The following is a 21,147-nucleotide window of genomic DNA, read 5'->3' on the forward strand; positions in this document are numbered from 1 at the left end:
CCTGCTCTGGGGAGGACAACCTCAGGGCGGGCACCGGGCAGCCGGCTGGGAAGCAGCTCCGCAGAAAAGGCTCCGGGGGTCCTGGGAGACACCGAGTTGACCGTGAACCAACAATGCACCCTTGGCGCGTCCTGGACACCACTGGGGCTGGAGCGCTGGCTCCCCAGCACACGCGGGACAGGACAGGCTGGGGAGAGCCCGCCGAGCAGCCTGTGATGCTGCAGGGCTGGAGCGGCTCTGCCGGGATAAGGCTGAGGGAGCTGCAGAGCCCCGGGGATCCCTGGCTGTGACACCTCTAGGGAGGCGTCTGCAGGTGAGCCCAGCGCTCGGGGCAGGGCGGGGCCGGGCCGGGGCGGGGTCTGATCGGGGCGGGGCCTGATCGGGGCGGGGCCTGATCGGGGCGGGGCCTGATCGGGGCGGGGCCTGTTCGCCGGGCCGTGTGCAGCACCGCCTGTCCCGGCAGCCCCCGCGGCCACGCGCGGCAATGGCGGCGGCGGGTGCGGAGGAGCGGCGGGGCACGACGGGGCCGGAGCGCGGCCACAGCTCCGGTCCCGGCCCCGGCCCGCTGGGCTCTCTGCTCAGCCGGTTGCCGCTGGCGCCCGCCCCGGCCCCACGGCGGCGCACCGCCAGCCAGTGCAAGCCGGAGCCGCCGCTGCTGCGCACCAGCAAACGGACTATCTACACGGCCGGGCGGCCGCCCTGGTACAGCGAGACCGGCGCGCCCGTAGATGAGGCCTTTGTCATCGGTGAGTGGCGGAACGGGGCCAGGGAGGGGATGGAGCCGGAGCAGAAAGGAGATGGAGCCGAGACTGGGCCGGGGAGGGGATGGAGGCCAGACCGGGGCCAGGGTCGGGCTGCAGTCGGAAATCGTGGAACCGGGCCCCGAGCAACGTCCGAGGAGGGGCTGGGACCGGGCTGGAGCCGGATCCGGGGCCGTGACGGATCCGGGGCCGGGGCGGTGCCCCCGCCGCTCCCCGCAGGCCTGTGCGGCGGCAGCGCCTCAGGCAAGACCACGGTGGCGACGCGGATCATCGAGGCGCTGGACGTGCCCTGGGTCGTGCTGCTCTCCATGGACTCCTTCTACAAGGTGCGGGACGGGGGGCCCGGGGGTCCGGCACAGCGCTGAGCGGTGCCGACAGTCGCGGTTCCGGCGTACTGCTGAGTGGTGCTGATGCTCGTGGGTCCAGGGATCCGGTGCGACACTGAGCCGTGCTGGTGCCCGTGGATGCCAGGATCCGGCGCAGTGCTGAGTGGTGCTGGTGCCCCGGGCATCCGGCACGGCGCTGAGCACTGCCGGTGCCTGCAGGTGCTGGATGAGGGGCAGCAGGCGCTGGCAGCCCGCAGCGACTACAACTTCGACCACCCCGATGCCTTTGACTTTGAGCTGCTCGTCAGCGTCCTGCGCAAGCTCAAGAAGGGCAAGAGCGTGAAGGTGCCGGTGTACGACTTCACCACTCACAGCCGGCGCCGCGAGTGGGTGGGTGCCACAGGGGCCACGCTGGGCCAGGGTGGCAGAGTCCCGGGAAGGGGAATCACCTCTGGTGCTGCAGGGCCTGGAAGGCTAAAGGGATGGGGCGGCTTGGGGAGCCGTCATTCTGGGAGTCATTCTGGGGAGACTGTGGGTGGATCTGCAAACAGGCCAGCACAGACATGAGGGAGGGACTCAGTGTGGAGGGGTGCTGGGGCAGATGACATTGAGCAGAGGCTTGGATTCTGGAGCAAGGTTCAGGGTCTGTCCTGGGCTGGAGCATCATGCATAGGGATGAACTAGGGCTCCAAGACAGCGGGTGCTGCAGGACATCTATAGGGAGCCCCAACACAGTGGTGAAAACCCGGGGAGATCAGTGCCCTGTCTCTGTCAGTGTTGGTGCTGCCATGGCATGTGAGAGAAACAGGACAACCCCAGCTTCTGTTTGCCTGCAGAAAACAGTGTATGGGGCCAATGTCATCGTGTTCGAAGGGATCCTGGCCTTCGCCAACAAGGAGCTGCTCAAGGTATCGCTGCCTCAGGTGGCTGCTGGCCTGGGAGGGGATGTGTGCCTGCAGCAGCACAGGCACTGGCCCACTGCAGCAGTGGGGGCTGTGGAGAGAAAGGCCACCCCACTTGCTGGCAGAGCACTGTGTGTCAGAGTGTCAGGGGAGGTGATGCTGGGTGCCATTGCTGGGTGGTGGAGGGGAGTAACACAGGTATGATGAGAGCTGCATAGGGGGTGCTCACCCCTCCCAGTTTTCCAGCTTCTGGACATGAAAGTGTTTGTGGACACGGACTCTGACATCCGTCTGGTGCGGCGGCTGCAGCGCGACATCATGGAGCGTGGGCGTGATGTTGCAGGGGTCATCAAGCAGTACAACAAGTTTGTGAAGCCGGCCTTCGAGCAGTACATCGAGCCCACCGTGCAGGTTGCTGACATCGTGGTGCCCAGGGGTGAGGCCAGAGCTGACCCTGGCATTGGGAGTGGGTGATCTGGGGCAGGGGTAGGTCAGCGTCCGCTCCACCTGGCTCTTCTGCTCCACTCTCAGGTGGGGAAAACTTTGTGGCACTGGACCTCATTGTGCAGCATGTGCACAGCCAGCTGGAGAAGGTGAGCCAGGGCTGAGGAAGAGAAGGGTCCTGCATGCATGCAGAGGGCAGGATGTGGCTACACACAGACCTGTGCTCCTGGAGCACCTGGAGGGGGTCTTGACATCACCTCTTGCTTCTCAAAAGGCCCTGGCATGGTGCTTGGGGGAGCAGATCTCTGAAGTGGGCACTGGGGAGGAGGGTGGGGTGCCCCCTGGGCTGTTGTGATGGCTGTGCTGGCCTGTGAGTGACTGACAGGGTGTCCTTCCTGTTCCCTCGTGCTGCTCCGATGACCTCTCCACCATCCAGCGGGAGATTACAGTCAGGTACGTGGGACCCACCACTGCAGAGGAGCCAGTTCTGCGTTTGGGGGGGGCTGCTGGCACCCACTGCATTCCAAGTCTTGCTGCCTTCCTGTCCCTGCTGGTAGAGCTTTGCTGAGGTGCCTGAGCATAGCTGCTCCTCCCCAGGGCTGCAATGGCTGTTGCCAGCTCCTTGGGGTCTATCTGGCTGCAGCTGTGGGCTTTGTGTGACACATCCCACACTGTGGCTGATGGAGGTGGCCAGCTCCCTGCCCTGGTCCTGTTCCTTTCTGAAGCAGGGCTCGTGTCCTGATTGCTTCACTTCTGCAGGAGAAGTGCCCTGCATGGTCCCTGTTCCTGGCAGTTCATGTCCCATTTGAGCATGACAGCCCTTGTCCCTCACGTGGTGCACAGCCTGGTCCCAGGGTGCATGGGAATGTCCTGCCCTGCAGAGCTGCTAGTCCTGGTGCTTGCCAAGGCTGGTGCTGCAGAGGCCGCAGTATGTGTGGTCCAGGAGGTTTGCCCCAGTCTTTTTGGGTAGTCTGGTTCTGGGATCTCGTGCCTGGTAGCAGACTTGGGGCATTCTTCAGGATCCAAGCGGGAAGGCCAAGCACAATGCCGACTTTTCAGGGGCGTTCTGGAACCTTCCTTTGGCAGGGTCATGTCCCTCTAAGGGCCCAGTGCTGTGGCTCTGCATGTGCTGCACAGCTCTGACCCCCTTCCTCCCTGCAGGGCAGCCCTGGCCTCTGCCCACCAAGGACAGCCACTGCCAAAGACGCTGAGCGTCCTGGAGAGCACGCCGCAGGTGCGGGGCATGCACACCATCATCAGGTACATCCCTGCCCCCAGGCCCCTTCTCTAGGCTGGTTGGTGGGGTCACACCACAAGGCCTGGGGTGAGTTTTTCCCCTCTGCCCCTGGCATCTCAGTCGTGGGTGTTGGCCTGGAGCAGAATAGCTGAGTGGAGCTGGCCCTGGCCCCGTGGGCACTTCTCTGGTGACCAGATCTCTGCACATCTGCTTTGGGTGATTCCCGAGCCAAAGGCAGGCTTTTCCTACAATGGGAGGGGACTGGTTGTCTCTTTCCTCACTGGAGCACAGGTGGAACAGCTGGTGGCATGGAGCAAGGTACCCTTTGCCCTCTCCCAGGGCACTCAGGTTTAGAGCTGGCTTAGAGAAGGGACCTGGGCAGCTGCTTCTATGACTCCACTACTCTTGATCTTTTCATTCCCCTCTGGTGCTCCTTTTTTCCAGGTGACAGTAGCATCATTTAGTGGACGGTCAAGGGCTGAGGCCTTTAGGACTGCTGAGAGGTTCCTTGTTTTTGTGGCTGCAGAACCTACAGCGTTTCTCCACAGCAGGGCGGGGATGTTGAGCTCAGTCAGGTCCTCCTGTGCCTCTCATGCTGTGGTTGCTATGGCACCTGGTTTGGTTTGGGAAGTGTAATGTCCTTGTGCGAGACCTGGAGAGGACTGAGTGCACTTTCAGTAAGATTGCAGGTGATACCAAGCTGGGTGAGATGTGGATCCACTGGAGAGCAGGAAGGCTCTGCAGAGGGATTGGGACAGGCTGGGTGGATGTGGGATGTGCTGAGATCAGCAGCGTGAGGGTCAACAAGGCCAGGCACCAGGTCCTGCTCTTGGGTCACAACAACCCCATGAAGCACTCCAGGCTGGGGCAGAGGGGCTGAAAAACTGGAAAGGCCCTGGGGGTGTTGGTCAGCAGTGGCTCAGCATGAGCCCAGATGGGCAGGAGGCCAGTGGCACTTGGGCTCTCCCAGCTGGGCACTGCTGGGGCACCTCCAGTGCTAGGGGCAGCTCTGGGCCCCTCCTGACAGGAGAGCCCTGGAGGGGCTGGAGCGTGTCCAGGGCAGGGAACGGAGCTGGGAAGGGGCTGGAGCCCCAGGAGAGGCTGAGGGAGCTGGGAAGGGGCTCAGCCTGGAGAAAAGGAGGCTCAGGAGGGACTTTCTCATTCTCTATAGCTTCCTGACAGGTGGATGCAGCCAGGAGGGCTTGGGCTCTGCTCCCATGGAAAAAGGGACAGGACAAGAGGAAACTTCCTCAGGCTGCTCCAGAGATTTAGGTTGGATATTGGGAGCGGTTCTTCATGGAAAGGGTTGTCCAGCATTGGCACAGCTGCGCCAGGTATTGGTGGAGGCCCCATCCCTGGTGGAATTTAGAAACCACGTGGGTGTGGCACTTGGGGTTGTGGGCTAGCGGTGGCCTTGGCAGTGCTGAGGGAGCAACTGGATTTGATCTCAAAGGGCTTTTCCAGCTCAAATATTTTATGGTCTTCTGATACTCATGACCACACGCAGGCTGGGCACCTCCGTTCCTTCTCCTCACTCCTTCCTCCTGTGGAAGGAAGCACAGCTCCAAGACAGGCTGTAGAACCTGTGGTGTATGCTGTGGCACCTCAGGTGTGCCAGGCAGAGCCCTGTGCCTGTGCTCGTGTCCCTCCCCTGGGCTGTGGCTCCACCTTTGTACCACAAGTGCCTGATGACCTTAATCCGCTGAGGCTCAGGGCTGTGCTAGGCTGCCCTGGGGGCGGGTTGGGCTTTGCCTGGAGCTGCAGGGCGTTGGCACCATTGGCCTCAGGTGGCTGTGCTGGTGCCACGTGGGAGCAGGGCCAGGGGTAGTGGGGAGGCAGCTTAGCCCATTCCAGATGGTATATAGGAAATGCCGTATTTCTGAGGAACATCAGCACAGCCTGTCAGCTACCCCTGAAATCCTGCCGGCCCAGTGCCTTTCCCAAACCTTTGAGCTGAGGAGCTCTGCTGGGTGTCTGTGTTAGGGGACAGCAAGGGAGAATGTGTTTCTGGTGAGACTTGGCAGCACTCATTGGCTTCTGTGTCACTTGGGCATGGCACGGGGCTGTTGCTGGTCACCACCTGTGACCCTCTACTCCTAAGGTGCTGCTTTTGCCTGCTGCCCTTCTGTTGGGCTCCCAGAGAGCTCCAGGCTGGTGAGAGTCAAACACACCTTTAGCCACATTTCCTGCACCTCCATGTGCAAAGTTACTGCCTAGTTCAGCCCCTGACCTTGGCAGGGAACCTTTTACTGCACCAGGTTCCAGCTGCTGCTCCCACCAGCACAGCCTTCCCAAGCCTTTAAGTGTCCAGCCCAGCACCTGCATCACTGCAGAGCTATGAGCCAGGATTCTTCTCCCTCCTTTTCCTGTCTGGTCTTTCCCAGTGCAGCTCTCTAGGATGCAGATGGTCAATCCTGGCATGTCAGCCAGCACCATTCCCTGTTCCACACCAGAGGCTCCACCCATCTGTCTGCTGGGAAGGTGTTGGTGGCAGCAGATGAGCATCGTCCTGGCAAATCCAGGCTGGCATCCAGGGGAAGCACTTTCTAGAGCAATTTCCTGCTGTTGTGGAGAGATAGAAACCAAAAACAAGTCTCACACTGGAATAGCTGCACAGTTTGAGTCATGAGGCTACGAATAGATGGGGTATGAAGGATGCAGTGTCAGGATGAGGAGGAATGGTATCCCACTGAGATACTGAGAAGTTCTTCTGTGAGGGCGGTGAGGCTCTGCCACAAGCTGTCCAGGATAGCTGGCTGCCCCAAGGTCAGGCTGGACAGGGTTTGGGGAAACCTGGCCTAATAGAAGGTGCCGCTGCCCATGGCAGGGCAGTGGGACAAGATGACCTTTAAGGTCCCTCCCAACACAAACTGTTCTGGGATTCTGTAACCCATTCATTCCCAGATTTCCTGGAGCCTTGCTGTACCAGCTGGCTCACACCTGCAGACAGTCCAGTTCATGCACAGAGCTGATGCCATGGTCAGGGCCCAGGCACATCCTCCTGGTCCCTCTGTCATCTCCTGAGCGTGCAAGGGAAGGCTGAGATCGTCAGGAGCACCAACTGTGGTGCTGCCGTGCCCAGCTGCAGGCTCCCAACATGTGCTGCAGTGTGCTGAGGTTCCTCTTGCCTCCTCTATGGATAGGAGCAGTGTGTTTCCTCAGGCTTCACGCAGGCAGTGATGCTGTGGGGACAGCCATGGCCCTTTGGCAGCGCTCTGCCAGCTGAGGAGGTGGGACAGCAGCACTGATGGATCCTGGTAACCTGCTCCTGCCAAACATGTCTGGGCTGCCCTCCCTGGCACAGCCCTTCCCCCTGCCCTGCTTGTGCCCTGGGCATGGAGAAGCTTCATGGTTGTGTCTCTGCACTGGGGCCTGGGGTGCTTCCCCATCCCCAGAGGAACTGCCTCTGCAGTGGGGTCCATCCCACCCAGCCAGGGGCCAGAACAGCCGGTGTGGGTCTCAGTGGGGACAGCTGGCTGGGACAGGACAGGCTGCTGTGGAGACAGGGAGGCTGCTGGCCTTGGGCTGCTCCCAGGCTGCTGTGGGTGGATGGGTGGGTGCCACCACCTGTGAGTGGATGCTCACACTGGGAGCCATAGGCAGGGTGTCTGTTCCTTTCAGACCAGAACTGATTTTCTGTCTCCCCTGGGGGAGCTCTCTCTGCCCAGGGATTTGGGAATGTCCATATGCCACGGTCACTGCAGGTGCTCAGCTGTGAGCAACCCTGGAATGGCTGCAGGAACACACAGGGACAGCAGTGACTGTTCGTCCTCCTCCGAGTGCCTCAGTGGGGCTGTCTGTCATCCAGTGAGGTGTAAGAAATGGCAGATGGTCTTAGAATACACAGTAAAAATATTCCATATCCTTCTGCCTCTTCAGGAGTGTTGCTAGCTCCACCTCTTCCATCTGGGAATGGGTAGGTGTCTGTGGGACTTCTTTGTCCTCATGTTCCCCACGAGGCTGGTGGCCAGGGTGCTCTCAGTAGGAAAATCCATCTACTTTCCCTCTGCTGTGGGGTTAGTGCCCTGCATGCAGGGCTGGCTTTACCCCTGCTGGGGGAGGAGAGAGGTTTCCTGGGAATTGTGGCCCCATGGCAGCTTTGTTCTGGTTTGTGTTTGTTTTACATCTTGCTGCCTTCAGTACGCCAGAGCTGTGAAAAGGGCACAATGGGTATTTCAGAGTCACCTGGTTCTTGGCAGTGCTTTATCTCTGGCTTGGTGTGTAGTGGGGAGAGCTGAGGACATGTTCGACTTTTTTCTGTCACCCAGCATGCTCAGCCATGGTGCACTATGTCCCCTTCCACAGTGGGGTCCTACTCCATCCTGGCTCTGCTCCTCCCAGGCTCCCCAGCACTCACCCACTGCTCCTGATTTTGTGCTGCCCCAGGACTGATAGTCCTGCCTGACCTGTTCCTACTCCCCATTCACTCCCAGCTCTCTCTGGTGTCTAACTGGTGTTGCATCTCCCTCCCAGGGTAACTAAGGCACTCTCTTGCCTCTGTGGTCCTGTCTAAGACAAAAGCTGAGGTCTCAGTGAGTCCCACAGTGCAGGTGATCACTGACTGTGTCACTCTAAGAATGCTCTGGTTCCCACAGACTGGGACTGCTGTCCATGTTGGTTGGCCTCTGGAGCCCCACGTGTGGTCTGCAGGAGATGGCAGGGGCTCTGTTCCCACCTCACATGTGTCATCCCTCCCAGGAACAAGGACACGACCAGGGACGAATTTATCTTCTACTCCAAGCGCCTGATGCGGCTGCTGATCGAACATGCCTTGTCCTTCCTGCCACTGAAGGTGAGTGACCACTCTCGGGTGTAGCCACAGCCCCATGCCCATCTCCCCCTCTGGGTGCCCCCACTCACGGGGGGTCTGGCTCCCCCCACACTCCTTGTGCTCCCCTTTCTGCAGTCGGTCACTGTGGAGACGCCCCAGGGCACGATGTACGAGGGAAAACGGTTCCACAGGCAGCGGGTGAGACACGGTCCCTGCTCCCCGTGAGAGCACAGCTCCTGGGGTCAGCATGCACTGGGAGCACCCAGCACCTGTCCCTTTCCCAGATCACCGGCGTGTCCATCCTGCGAGCAGGCGAGACCATGGAGCAGGCCCTGACCGCTGTCTGCAAGGACATCCGCCTGGGCAAGATCCTCATCCAGACCAACCTGGACACAGGGGAGCCTGAGGTGAGTCGGGCTGCAGCCTGGCACACGGCCATGCACCCCTGGCACGTCACCAACCGCCCTCCTTCCCTCCCCAGCTCCACTACCTGCGCCTGCCCAAGGAGATCAGCGAGGACTACGTCATCCTGATGGACAGCACCGTGTCCACGGGGGCCGCGGCCATGATGGCCGTGCGCGTGCTGCTGGTGAGGGGCCGGGTAGGTGGGATGGGGCGTGAGATCTCTGCTCCCAGCTGGGCTCTCATATCTCCATGTGCCACAGGACCATGATGTGCAGGAGGACAGGATCTTCCTGCTGTCGCTGCTGATGGCAGAGATGGGGGTGCACTCCGTGGCATACGCCTTTCCCCGTGTCCACATCATCACCACTGCCGTGGACAAGCGGGTCAACGAAGAGTTCCACATCATCCCGGGCATCGGTGAGGGGGCCAGGGTGTGCTGTACCTCATGGCTGAGGTCTAGCAGCCCTAGGAATGGATAGTCTCGTAGCCACGCCGAGGGGACTGGTGGAGCTGCTGCTGCTGTCCCTTCACTTTGTCCCTTTCTCTGCCAGGTAACTTTGGAGACAGATACTTTGGCACCGATGGCCCCTCAGCCTGGTGTGAGAGCGACAGCATGGACTGCTGAACTGGCTGGCCACAGGACCGTGGACCAGGCTGGCTGCAGGGCTGGCCCCCATCCCTGCCCCCAGGAGAGGCCCTGAGCTGCCAGCTGTGCCCACCTGCCAGCCCCCGGCTCTCCGGACCTGCACCACAAGCCCCTGCTGCCGGTCTCCCTCTGCCCCAAAGGACCAATCCTCCCCAGGGAGGAGGAGGAGAGAGGGATGGCCTCTCCTGTGGACCATGGAGAGGGGACATTTAGGGACATTCCTTGCTCCCAGAGCTCTGCCTTTGGGCCTGGGCCAGCCGTGCCTCCGAAGGGGGTGGTGGCCTCCCTGCGGCTGTGCCTGAGGGGGTGCTCACCTTCTGCCCAGGGGAAGAGAGAGATGGGGTCCAGTCCAGGTGCGCTCTGTGCCTGGAATCCATATTTATTTGTATTTATTGTGGGCAGCCCCCAGCTCCAGTGGGACCCTCCAACATCAGGGACTGGACCTCATGGATCCACCCTGTTCCCACTCGTCCACACTCGATCCCTGGTCCCAGGAGTCGGGGGGTTGGCATCGAGCTGCCTTCCCGGTGCTGTCCCATCCCTGGTGCGCGGTGCCGGTGACCAGGGAGCAGTGAGGTGTCCCCGGTGCTGCCCTTGTTGCTCAGGTTCTTTTTTCAAAGGGCAGCGGCAGCCTTGCCCCGCTCGGCGCCGCCGCCGGCGGCAGCAGGAGGTTTCGGGGCTGGGGGTCTGCCCGCGCTGTCCCGGGGCCCGGCCGTGCCCTCACCGCCTTTTGTACCAATAAAGGAGCAGCGCGATCCCGTGTGCGCTTCCTTCTGCCGCCGGAGCAGGGCCGGTGCCGGCTGTCCCGGGGGCCTGGGCGGGCTGGCCGCTGTCCCCGCTGTCCCCGCTGTCCCGTGCCCTGTCCCCGCTGTCCCCTACCCTGTCTGTCCCCGCTGTCCCGTGCCCTGTCCTCGCTGTGTCCGCTGTCCCCGCTGTCCCGTGCCCTGTCCCGTGCCCTGTCCCCGCTGTCCCCTGTCCCCGCTGTCCCCACTGTCCCGTGCCCTGTCTGTCCCCGCTGTCCCCGCTGTCCCGTGCCCTGTCCCCGCTGTCCCGGGGCGGGCTGTCCCCGCTGTCCCGTGCCCTGTCCCCGCTGTCCCGTGCCCTGTCCCCGCTGTCCCCGCTGTCCCGGGGCGGGCTGTCCCCGCTGTCCCCGCTGTCCCGTGCCCTGTCCCCGCTGTCCCCGCTGTCCCGGGGCGGGCTGTCCCCGCTGTCCCGTGCCCTGTCCCCGCTGTCCCCGCTGTCCCCGCTGTCCCGGGGCGGGCTGTCCCCGCTGTCCCGTGCCCTGTCCCCGCTGTCCCCGCTGTCCCGGGGCGGGCTGTCCCCGCTGTCCCCGCTGTCCCGTGCCCTGTCCCTGCTGTCCCCGCTGTCCCGGGGCGGGCTGTCCCCGCTGTCCCCGCTGTCCCGTGCCCTGTCCCCGCTGTCCCCGCTGTCCCCGCGGTCCCGGGGCGCGGGCGGCGCAGGCGCAGAGCGGCGGCGGCGCGGGCGGAAGCGGCGGGCGCGGGCAGGGCCGTGAGGGCCGTGGCGGTCGGTGCCGCGTCCCGTCCGACCCCGCCACCCTCGGCGCGGCCATGGCGGAGCCCCCGCGGCCGCAGCGGAAGCTGTCCCGGGTCGGGGAGAGCCTGTACCGGGTGCTGGGGCTGCAGAAGGGCAGCTCCCCCGAGGAGATCAAGAAGGCCTATCGGTACGGGGGGGGGTCCGGCGGGGGCCGCGGGGCCGTCCTGGGAGCCCGGGCGTGAGGGCCCGTCCTCCCAGCGCGGCCGGGATCTCGTCCGGATGGTCCTGGTCCCATCCCGGCCCTCAGGGTCGGTTCCCGGAAACGAGGCCGTAATCCCGTGCCGGGGTCCTGGTTCCGTGCCGGGGGTCTGGGTCTGTCCCGGGAAGTGAGGCTGTGACCCGAGCTGGGGGTCCCCCCGCTGCACCCCGCAGGAAGCTGGCTCTCAAGTACCATCCGGACAAGAACCCCGATGACCCGGCGGCAGCCGAGCGGTTCAAGGAGATCAACAGCGCCCACGCCACGCTGAGCGACGCGGACAAGCGCCGCCTGTATGACCAGTACGGCTCCCTCGGCCTCTACGTGGCCGAGCAGTTCGGGGATGATGCGGTCCGGCACTACTTCCTCATGTCCAAGTGGTGGTTCCAGGTGAGCCCGGCATCATCCGGCATCCGTGGGGCTGGCGCGATGGGGCTGGCGGGTCAGCTGAGCTTCATGGTTTGCTATCCTGGCAGGCTGGTGGTTTGAGTGGGGTTCACACCAGGACTGGTGTGAATGGGTCAGGGATTTGAATGAGCTCAGTGTGTCTGTCCCTGATGCAGGCACTGGTGCTGTGCTGCGGTGCCCTCACCTGCTGCTGCTGCTGCTGCTGCTGCTTCTTCTGCTGTGGGACGTGCTGCCAACCCAAGGAGGATGAGTCCTACAAGTATGTGGACCCCAAGGACCTGGAGGCACAGATGGGTGCAGAGGACAGCGGTAAGTCAGGCTGGAGACCAGCAGCTAGGAGCACCTATGTTTGCTTTGTGGGGGTTCTGGGGTGTCCCTGTGTCCCATCTCATGTGGGGACAGAGTTCTGGCTCAGGCCTTGGGTTGGTTTTAGCTGCACCTCTTGTTTCCAGCCAGCCCTCAGTGTTTCCAGTGTGGGCCAGGGCTGGTGACAGTGACAGAGGGAGCCACTGCACGGACCATGGGTACACCTTGTCCTTCCCTTTGGACAAAGTCCCCCTGAACAGGCCTGAAGCTTAGAGACCCTTGGGCGGGTGCCCTTTGGGGCTCAGAGCACGGGAAGAGCGGCTGTGCTCCGGGCCAGCTCTGTTCCCTGGCACTGGCCATACTGGGGTCAGTGGGGCTGAGTGACTCCTGCAGATTTCTGTGGTGTCGGGGCACTCCCACACGACTCTGCACTGGCCAGGGCTGTGGGAGCCCTTGCAGGGATGTTTTGAGATTGCTGCTCACTGGCAGGATGGGGCCGAGCCACTGATCCGCAGCTCTTCCTTTCCAGATCCTCAGATCCCTGTTGTAGCACAGCCCCCGCCTGCCGGCACGGAGCCACTGCCAGCCAGCACCAGGAGTGATGCCTGAGGCTGGTCCCATCCTGCCGACTCCCCCAGGACTCGGGACAGGAGTTCTCCTTTAGGACTGTCACTTTCTGGGACCATGGTCCCGCCCCCCGGGCTCATCAGCCTCGGGAGGGATAGAATCTCAGGTTAATTCGGCCAGCATCAATGCACGGGCTCCCGGGCCCCTGCTCGAGCTCCAGGGCAATGCCCCTGTGTCCCAGCACTGGTGGTGGCAGTGGCCTGGAGCCCGTGCTGCTGTGGCCCCCTTTAGTGCCTTGCCTGTGTCCGATGGGCACCGAGCACCAGGCACAAGCAGAGATGCTCCGGGCCGAGCTGCGCAGCTCGCGCGAGGGAGCTGAGCGCGTCCAAGACCATTAGCACTGTAACCTCTGGGGCTGGGCTGAGCCCGCTGCCCCCTCGTGAACCCTCCCGATGGGTGCTGGGTGCCAAACGCTGCTGTGGGGTTGGGGTGCTTCGATCTGTACCCCTTTCCTCTGCCCTCTGGCAGAGGTTGTCTGGGTTTTTGTGGGCACCATTAAAGGCTGATGGGAGGGGAGTGTGTGTGTGCCTGGGCTCTGTCCAGGGCTGCTGGAACACTCGGCAGCGGGATGTGCCTCTGCCCGGTGTTGTCCATGCATGGATCCTGCAGGGTGGTGGACTGACTGGGGCGTGGAGTAGGCACTGTCCTGTGTGGGGTGGTCATGTCAAGTGGAGTGAATGTCACTCGTTTACTGTCACCCACTCTGTCCTCTGCTGCTGGCTCCCACAGGCTCTGCTCTTCCCACTCCTTGCTGCTGCAGCCCTGGAGCCCTGCTCCCCACTGCCCAGCCCCACTGCCCAGCCCCACTGCCCAGCCCCACTGCCCAGCCCCACCCCTGCTCCTGCCCTGCTCTCTGGGAGCCGTGGCCCTGCGCAGGGCCGGGACTGGCAGGGGTGACACCGAGGGGGACGCAGTGAGCCGCTTGCCCTTTCTTCCCGTCTCTGGTCACCGCCTCTGCCTGCAGCTGCATGGGCTCTGCCTCACTCCCTAAATATAGACAGGGTGGCAGGGTGAGTGAGGATGGGGGTGTCCTGGCACCAGCCCCTGCACCCTGCTGTTCGGGGCGGTGGCACCGGGCTGGGGCTGTGGTGTCTGGGGGACCCCAGCCTCCCGCAGCGCCGCTGCTCCAGAGGGAAGCACACGCTCCTCAACACGACTGCCAGCCCTGCTCCCCCGGAACCCCGGCCGCTCCTCCTCTCCGGGCAGGGATCAGCGGCTCCCGAAACTCGGTCGCAGGGAATCAGCCGGTCCCGGGACCAGCCGGTGCCCAGGGGTGGGCAGGAATGGTGACTCAGTGTCACCCGACGCCGCCGACAGCTGCGGCTGGCGGGGCGGGGGCCGCTAAAATTAGCGGCGGGGCCGGAGCCGGGGCCGAAACAAAGCGGGCACCGGGCGGCCGGAGCGGAGCCGCGGGACAGAGCCGGGTCGGGCCGGGACGGGCCGGGACCGCGGCCATGAACTTCGCCGTGGGGCTGAAGCCGCTTCTGGCGGAGGCGAGGAGCATGGAGAGCCTGGAGAAGCAGCTCATCTGCCCCATCTGCCTGGAGATGTTCTCCAAACCTGTGGTCATCCTGCCCTGCCAGCACAACCTCTGCCGCAAGTGCGCCAACGACGTCTTCCAGGTGGGACCCGCCGGGGGAGGCACCGGCAATTCCGTCCTTAGGACCCCGCTCCGGCCAGCGAGGCGGAGGGGCAGGCGGCACTAGGAACACCGGGGTCCTCTTCACAGCCGGGGCCTAGTGCGGCACCGGCACCGGGAATCCCGGCTGCGGGATCAGCCGGCGGGCCGGGCTGCGCTCGGTGCCGCTCCCGGCTGCCGGGGACGGTGAACGGGCCCGGTGAAAAGGGCCGTGTGCGTGCCCTTGTTTGTGTCCACACCTGTGTCCGTGCTCCATCTCTGTCTCCGTGCCCGGGTCCGTGCCGGGGGGCTGTGGGGTGCAGATCCGAGGGGACGGGAGTTGCCGGGATGCCGGGGGTGCCGGAGGTGCGGGGGTGCGGGGTTCCGGGGGTGCCGGGGGTGCCGGGGTTCCGGGGGTGCGGGGTGCCGGGGTTCCGGGGGTGCGGGGTGCCGGGGGTTCCGGGGGGTTCCGGGGGTGCGGGGTGCCGGGGGTTCCGGGGGGTTCCGGGGGTGCGGGGTGCCGGGGTTCCGGGGGTGCCGGGGGTGCCGGGTGCGGGGTGCCGGCGCCGTGACCCCTCGCGTACCCCCCAGGCCTCCAACCCGCTGTGGCAGTCACGGGGCTCCAGCGCCGTGCCGTCGGGCGGCCGGTTCCGGTGTCCGTCGTGCCGGCACGAGGTGGTGCTGGACCGGCACGGGGTGTATGGATTGCAGCGGAACCTGCTCGTGGAGAACATCATCGACATCTACAAGCAGGAGTCGGCCCGGTCCGGAGGCGCGGGGTCCCCGCGGGGGGGTGGCACCGAGAGGGCTGGGGGTGGGATCCCGGCAGGAACTGGGCGGTCGTGGGGCCCACACAGGGCCAGGGAATACTCCTGGGGCTGGGGGTGTCTCCAGCACCAGAGGTATTTCTGGTGCCAGGAATGTCCCTGGGGTTGGAGGGTCCCTGGGAGCCAGAGGTGTCTCCAGGGCTGGGCAGGTCCTGGGGCTGGTGCTGTCTCTGCAGCTGGGGTGTCTCTGGGGGCCAGGGTGTCTATCTGACACCCCCAACCCCCTTGTAGACCCCTTCATGCCAAGGCCGAGCAGCACCTCATGTGTGAGGAGCACGAGGATGAGAGGATCAACATCTACTGCCTGCGCTGCGAGGCGCCCACCTGCTCCCTGTGCAAGGTGTTTGGGGCGCACAAGGACTGCGAGGTGGCTCCGCTGCCGGCCGTCTACCAGCGCCAGAAGGTGGGGAACCCCTGGGGTTTTGGGGGGCCGAGGGTACCCCCACAGCCACCCTCACGCCCGTGCCCTCTACTCCCAGAGTGAGCTCAGCGACGGCATCGCCATGCTGGTGGCGGGGAACGACCGGATCCAGGCCATCATCACACAGATGGAGGAGATCTGCCACACCATCGAGGTTGGGACTGGGGGTCCGGCCCTGGGGCTGTGCCAGTGGTGGGGTGTGGTGGCGCTGGGAGAGCCCAGCCCTGGGGCTGTGCTGGGGGGACGCGCTGCAGCAGGGACTCCCACCCCACAGGAGAACGGCCGGCGGCAGAAGCAGCACGTGGGGCTGCGGTTTGATGCGCTGTACGGGATCCTGGAGGAGCGGAAGAAGGAGCTGCTGCAGAGCATCGCAGCCGAGCAGGAGGCCAAGCTGCAGCGTGTCCGTGGGCTCATCCGCCAGTACGGAGACCACCTGGAGGCCTCCTCCAAACTGGTGGAGTCAGCCATCCAGGCCATGGAGGAGCCCCAGATGGCCGTGTACCTGCAGGTCCTGCCAGGGGAGCAGGGAGAGAAGGGGACAGGGGAGCTGGGACTGCCCCAGGGCTGGGTGGTAGTGCCATGGCTCCCCGAGGGCCGTGGGGCTGCCTGTCTAAACAGCGCAGCTGTGCTCACCCAGAAGGATCTGTGGATGCCCCTGTGTGGGATGTACAGGGGTGGGCCTGTGGTGGGGGTGATGTCCAGGAGACACTGATCCCCCTTTGCTTTCCTTCACAGCACTCTAAGGAACTCCTGAAAAAGTAAGTGGGGAGTATGGGGGGAAAAGCCTTTGCCTGGTGGCCTCTGGGTGCTGGACCCTGCAGCTCCCGGGGTGTCTCGGCCCTGCAGGATCACAGACATGTCCAAGGCATCAATGAGCAGCCGCCCTGAGCCTGGCTACGAGAATATGGACCACTTCTCCATCAACGTGGACTACGTGGCTGAGATGCTGAGGACCATCGAGTTCCAGACAGGTGCCAGCACTGGGGAAACTGCTGCTGTCCCAAGGGGGCACCGGGACTGCCTGAGGCACTGGGACTGCCTGGGGCACCCAGGCCTCAGAGAAGCAGAGCCTCCCTCGCCACATGCCCTGTGTGGGGATCCCACACGGTACTGTGGATGTGACCTCCACCTGTAGCACCACCCAGGGACCCTGGAGGGTCAGTCTTGCCCCAGACTCTCCCTGGTTTCCACACTGGGCAGGTCACACTCCTCCTGGGAACATCCTGGAGTGTCCTGCTTGGTCACCTCCCTCCTGGCATGTCCTGGTGTCCCCATAATGCAGGAGGGAGGGAAGGTCCCACCTGAGCTGTCCCCTGCCCACAGAGCCACTGGGCGAGGATGAGGGTGATGGACCTGGGGACGGCAGTGAGGCCACAACGGATGAGGACCGGCTGGACAGCCTGGAGGTGCCTGAAGCTGCTGAAGGTGGGTGCACGCCGTGACTGCCCAGTGCCATGTCCAGTGCCATGCCTGCTTGGCTGTGCCATGGCCCACGTGTGGCAGCACGGGTCCTTCAGGGTCCTGGGGTATCCCTGTCTCTGTCTTGTTCCCTCTGCAGATGTGGGGCCGAGGCAGAAACCAGCGAGTTCTCCCCACGGTGAGAGTCTCATGGGGAGTGAGGTGGGCACAGCCATGGGGTGCCACAGGGCAGAGGAGACACCTCCTGGGAATGGGGATGAGGATGTGGATGGAAGGTCATACCTCAGGCTCCTCCCAGGCCGTCCCTGTCTTCCTGCTGCAGGGAGTGGGAAGGGGGGCCCAGGGTCACAGGGCTAAGGCTTCTTTTCTGCACAGGTCAGCACTGAAGTGAAGTCGTGGGGTAGCGCTGGCATGCCCTCAGCTATGGCTGTGTCTGTCACCCTGCCCCGGCTGTGGCCATCCCTGGCACTCTCGAGCTCCATCCCTGCTGCTGGAATTCCCCAAATGGGCGCTGCCCCTCTACAACATTAAAAGTGTGTGACACGTTCTTGTGTGGTGTGTGGGTGGGGTGGAGGCGGGGGGTGCCCCAGACAAGCTCTGCACCTTCCCCACAGGGTCCAGCCCCTGCCCCATCACCCCAGCAGTGTCCCCAGGACCTCAGGCAAGGGGCCAAGACCCCAGAGCCCCAGTGCAACCTGGAGCCCACCCCAGAGCCCCAGTGCAACCTGGAGCCCACCCCAGAGCCCCAGTGCAACCTGGAGCCCATCCCAGAGCCCCAGTGCCACCCGGGCTCTGCCCCCCGCCCTCCTCGGCGCCCCCCGCCCCGTCTGGGTGCCCGCAGCAGCGCTGTCCCTGGGGTGCTGGGGGCAGACGCTGTCGGGATGAGCTGGCTGAGCACACACACTCTCGGCTGCCGGAGCCCGCCGGGTCCCCCGGGAGCTCGGTGGCCACGGTGGCTGCGTCACCCAGCCCGTGCGGTCGCCATGGCGGCGCGGCCGGTGATGCTCGGCCAGTGATGCTCGGCCAGTGATGCTCGGCCGCTGATTCTCGGCCGGTGATGCTCGGCCGGTGATGCTCGGCCGGTGATGCTCGGCTGGTGATGCTCGGCCGGTGATGCTCGGCCGCTGATGCTCGGCCGCTGATTCTTGGCCGCTGATTCTTGGCCGCTGATGCTCGGCCGCTGATGCTCGGCCGCTGATTCTCGGCCGGTGATGCTCGGCCGGTGATGCTCTGCCGGTGATGCTCGGCCGGTGATGCTTGGCCGGTGATGCTCGGCCGCTGATGCTCGGCCGCTGATTCTCGGCCAGTGATGCTCGGCCGGTGATGCTCGGCCGGTGATGCTCTGCTGGTGATGCTCGGCCGGTGATGCTCGGCCGGTGATGCTCGGCCGGTGATGCTCTGCCGGTGATGCTCGGGCAGTGATGCTCGGCCGCTGATGCTCGGCCAGTGATGCGCAGCCGGTGATGCTCGGCCGGTGATGCACGGCCGCTGATGCTCGGCTGGTGATGCTCGGCCGGTGATGCTCGGCCGGTGATGCCCGGCCGGTGATGCTCGGGCAGTGATGCTCGGCCGGTGATGCTCGGGCAGTGATGCTCGGCCGGTGATGCTCGGGCGGTGATGCTCGGCCGGTGATGCTCCGCCGGTGATGCTCGGCCGGTGATGCTCGGCCGGTGATGCTCGGCCGGTGATGCTCGGCCGGTGATGCTCCGCCGGGCTCCTCAGGCTGCTCGGGGCCCCGTTCCTGGGCTCCGCCGGGGACGTCCCGGCTGCCACGGCCTGCCCAGCCAGGGGACAATGAGGCCCGAGCCCTGTGGGCCCCCGGCAGCCGGGCACCGCGGCTGGGGGCTGGGTGACAGACGGGACAGCTCTGCTCTCCTGCGGCCCCGAGCTCTCGCCCCAAGCACCGGCGATGCTGCTGTCAGTGGATCAACCCCAGGGCCCAGCCCAGCGGAGCTCTGCCACCATCCGCTCCTTCACACACCACAGACGTGCCTGGGAGGCTGGGGTGATCCCTGGGGAGCGTGAGGGGCTGTGCTTTCTCCATCCCTGCACCAGACATTCCTGGAAGCAGCATTTGCCTTTCCCTCCCCCCCTCAGGGATGTTGCCTTGTTGCTGTCACCCTCCAGAGGTGACTGAGACCTCAGCTGGGTGCCAAGGGTGCCAGCCCAGTGCTTGAGGTGCCTCAGGAGAGCCCCACCGTAGTTCTCTTCTGTTTCAGGCAATTTTCTTCCTCGTGCTTTGTGCCCAGATGCTCATCACCTGCCACTGCCCTCCCAAACCAGCCTGTCCTCCAGGCAGCTCCCTGGCAGGTGCTGATACATCTGCTTAAATTAAAATTAAATTGTACCTCCACCTGAGATTTCAGGAAGAGGTGATCTGTGCACTGAGCATGGACTCTAACATGCAGCCTGCTCCAGCTGCTGTTCAAGGCTGGCTCCAAGAAGCATCATTATTTCTTTACTCTTCTCCACAAGTGTGCTTCCAAAGGCTTTTTTCTCCATAAGGGGCACAATGTTAACATTCCTAAAGAATGTCTTTTCACTTTCCCCCACAAAGGCAGGTGGGCTGTCCACCTACTGTCATCACTTACCCAACTCTATGCCCTATTTGTGGAATTTTGTCCGTTTTATTTGGTTTGTGTCTGGTTTGTGTGGCAAGGTTTTGATAGTGGGGAGATGACAGGGGAACCTCTGTGAGAAGCTGACAGAGGCTTCCCCCAGTCCAAGAGAGCCAAAGTCAGCTATCTCCAGGATGGACCTGCTGCTGGCCCAGGCAGAGTCCATCAGTGACGGCAGTAGCACCTCAGGGATAATGTATTTAAGGAGGGAAAAAGAGTTCTTGTCTAGAGGTAATTGCAGCCAGAGAGGAATTATGGTGTGAGAGCAGCAGCCCTGGAGCCTCTCGGGTCAGTGCAGAAGGAACAAAAAGAGGTGCTCCAAGTGCTGGAGCAGGGATTGCTCCACAGCCTGTGGGGACACACAGGACAGCAGAGACCCAGCTACAGCCTGTGGGGACACACAGGACAGCAGAGACCCAGCTACAGCCTGTGGGGACACACAGGACAGCAGAGACCCAGCTACAGCCTGTGGGGACACACAGGACAGCAGAGACCCAGCTACAGCCTGTGGGGACACACAGGGACAGCAGAGACCCAGCTACAGCCTGTGGGGACACACAGGACAGCAGAGACCCAGCTACAGCCTGTGGGGACACACAGGACAGCAGAGACCCAGCCCAGGCCCTGGAGGAGCCCACACCAGAGCAGGTGAGTGCCCACAGGAGTCTGTGACTCCATGGGAAGCCCATGCTGGAGCAAGGTCCTGGCAGGGACCTTCAGACCCGTGGGGAGAGGAGCCCATGCTGGAGCAGGTTTGTTGGCAGGACCTGTGACCCTGTGGGGGACAGTTCCTGGGGACTGTCCCATGGAAGGGACACCCGGTGCAGCAGTTTGTGAGCAGCCGCAGCCCACAGGACACGGGAAGGACTCATGCTGGAGGAGCCTGCAGAGGACTGCCTCCCTCCCACGCTGGCACAGGGCAGGAACTCCTCTCCCTAAGAAGGAAGCAGTGGCAGAAACCACGGGGTGAACTGGCTGTGCCCCCCACTCCTGTCTCAGTGCAGCACTGGAAGGGAAGAGGTGGAGGATCGGGAATAAAGCTAAGCCTGGGATGGAGGGAGGGCTGAGGGGAAGGTGCTCTTAGATTTTGTTCTACTTCTTGTTACCCTACTCTGATTTGATTGGATACATTAATTTTCCCAATCTAAGTCTGCTTTGCCCACAACAGTAATCAGTGAGCTTCCTCTGTCCTTATCCTGAGCCATGAGCTGCTCTTACATTTTCTCTTCCCTGTCCAAGGGAGGGGAGAGTGATGATTCAGCTTTGGTGGGCACCTGCTGCCCAGCCACGGTCAATCCATCACACACATGCAAATTACCTTCCTCTGGGCTTATGTTAAACCCCATGGAAAATCCTCACAGGGTTTTGAGACTTAAGGAGCAATATCAGATTTAAATCTAAGATTAAAATTCCCCGATCAGAGGGTCCTTCATTGATTGTGACACTGGGAAACCCAGCAGTTTTACTGCTTGTGTTTGAATTTTCCCCATCAATTGGACAAGCTGTAAAGTAACAACATGTTTTATAATGGATCACCATAAAGTAACAACATATTATATAAGTACTTCACTTGCATTTACATAAACAGATTTTAAAAACTGAAGAACATACTTCTACGTCCTCAGTCAGTTGGAACTTCAGATTTCCAGTTTGGTGTGAAT

At 63.1% G+C, this 21,147-nt stretch overlaps 3 protein-coding genes across 4 annotated transcripts; all 3 read left to right on the forward strand.

The window, feature by feature from the left end:
• The first annotated feature begins 458 nt into the window (after positions 1 to 458).
• Positions 459 to 10,247, forward strand: LOC111927459 (uridine-cytidine kinase-like 1). Of its 2 annotated transcripts, XR_015282609.1 has the most exons (15): positions 459 to 746; positions 981 to 1,087; positions 1,307 to 1,477; positions 1,924 to 1,995; positions 2,236 to 2,425; positions 2,521 to 2,582; positions 2,870 to 2,886; positions 3,595 to 3,693; positions 4,842 to 5,004; positions 8,369 to 8,462; positions 8,577 to 8,639; positions 8,726 to 8,848; positions 8,923 to 9,030; positions 9,107 to 9,263; positions 9,398 to 10,247. XR_015282609.1 is itself a non-coding variant. In XM_086875257.1 (14 exons), exons 1-14 carry the CDS (start codon positions 485 to 487, stop codon positions 9,469 to 9,471), a joined length of 1,599 nt encoding a protein of 532 aa, XP_086731383.1. In that variant the 5' UTR covers positions 459 to 484; the 3' UTR covers positions 9,472 to 10,247. The 2 variants fall into 2 exon arrangements, 1 of the variants encoding a protein (XP_086731383.1); XM_086875257.1 differs by lacking the exon at positions 4,842 to 5,004.
• A 714-nt stretch (positions 10,248 to 10,961) lies between these two features.
• Positions 10,962 to 13,099, forward strand: DNAJC5G (DnaJ heat shock protein family (Hsp40) member C5 gamma). Its single transcript, XM_086875224.1, has 4 exons — positions 10,962 to 11,173; positions 11,419 to 11,632; positions 11,806 to 11,959; positions 12,486 to 13,099. The coding sequence occupies exons 1-4, from the start codon at positions 11,061 to 11,063 to the stop codon at positions 12,563 to 12,565; spliced, it is 561 nt and encodes a 186-aa protein (XP_086731350.1). The 5' UTR covers positions 10,962 to 11,060; the 3' UTR covers positions 12,566 to 13,099.
• A 345-nt stretch (positions 13,100 to 13,444) lies between these two features.
• Positions 13,445 to 17,415, forward strand: TRIM54 (tripartite motif containing 54). The gene is made up of 10 exons (XM_086875222.1): positions 13,445 to 14,205; positions 14,793 to 14,965; positions 15,260 to 15,431; positions 15,508 to 15,603; positions 15,724 to 15,957; positions 16,185 to 16,207; positions 16,296 to 16,420; positions 16,773 to 16,874; positions 17,008 to 17,046; positions 17,244 to 17,415. The coding sequence occupies exons 1-10, from the start codon at positions 13,552 to 13,554 to the stop codon at positions 17,252 to 17,254; spliced, it is 1,629 nt and encodes a 542-aa protein (XP_086731348.1). The 5' UTR covers positions 13,445 to 13,551; the 3' UTR covers positions 17,255 to 17,415.
• The last annotated feature ends 3,732 nt before the right edge of the window (positions 17,416 to 21,147 follow it).

Source organism: Cyanistes caeruleus, chromosome 2, assembly GCF_971803275.1.
Source record: "Cyanistes caeruleus chromosome 2, bCyaCae1.hap1.1, whole genome shotgun sequence".
Taxonomy (NCBI): domain Eukaryota; kingdom Metazoa; phylum Chordata; class Aves; order Passeriformes; family Paridae; genus Cyanistes; species Cyanistes caeruleus.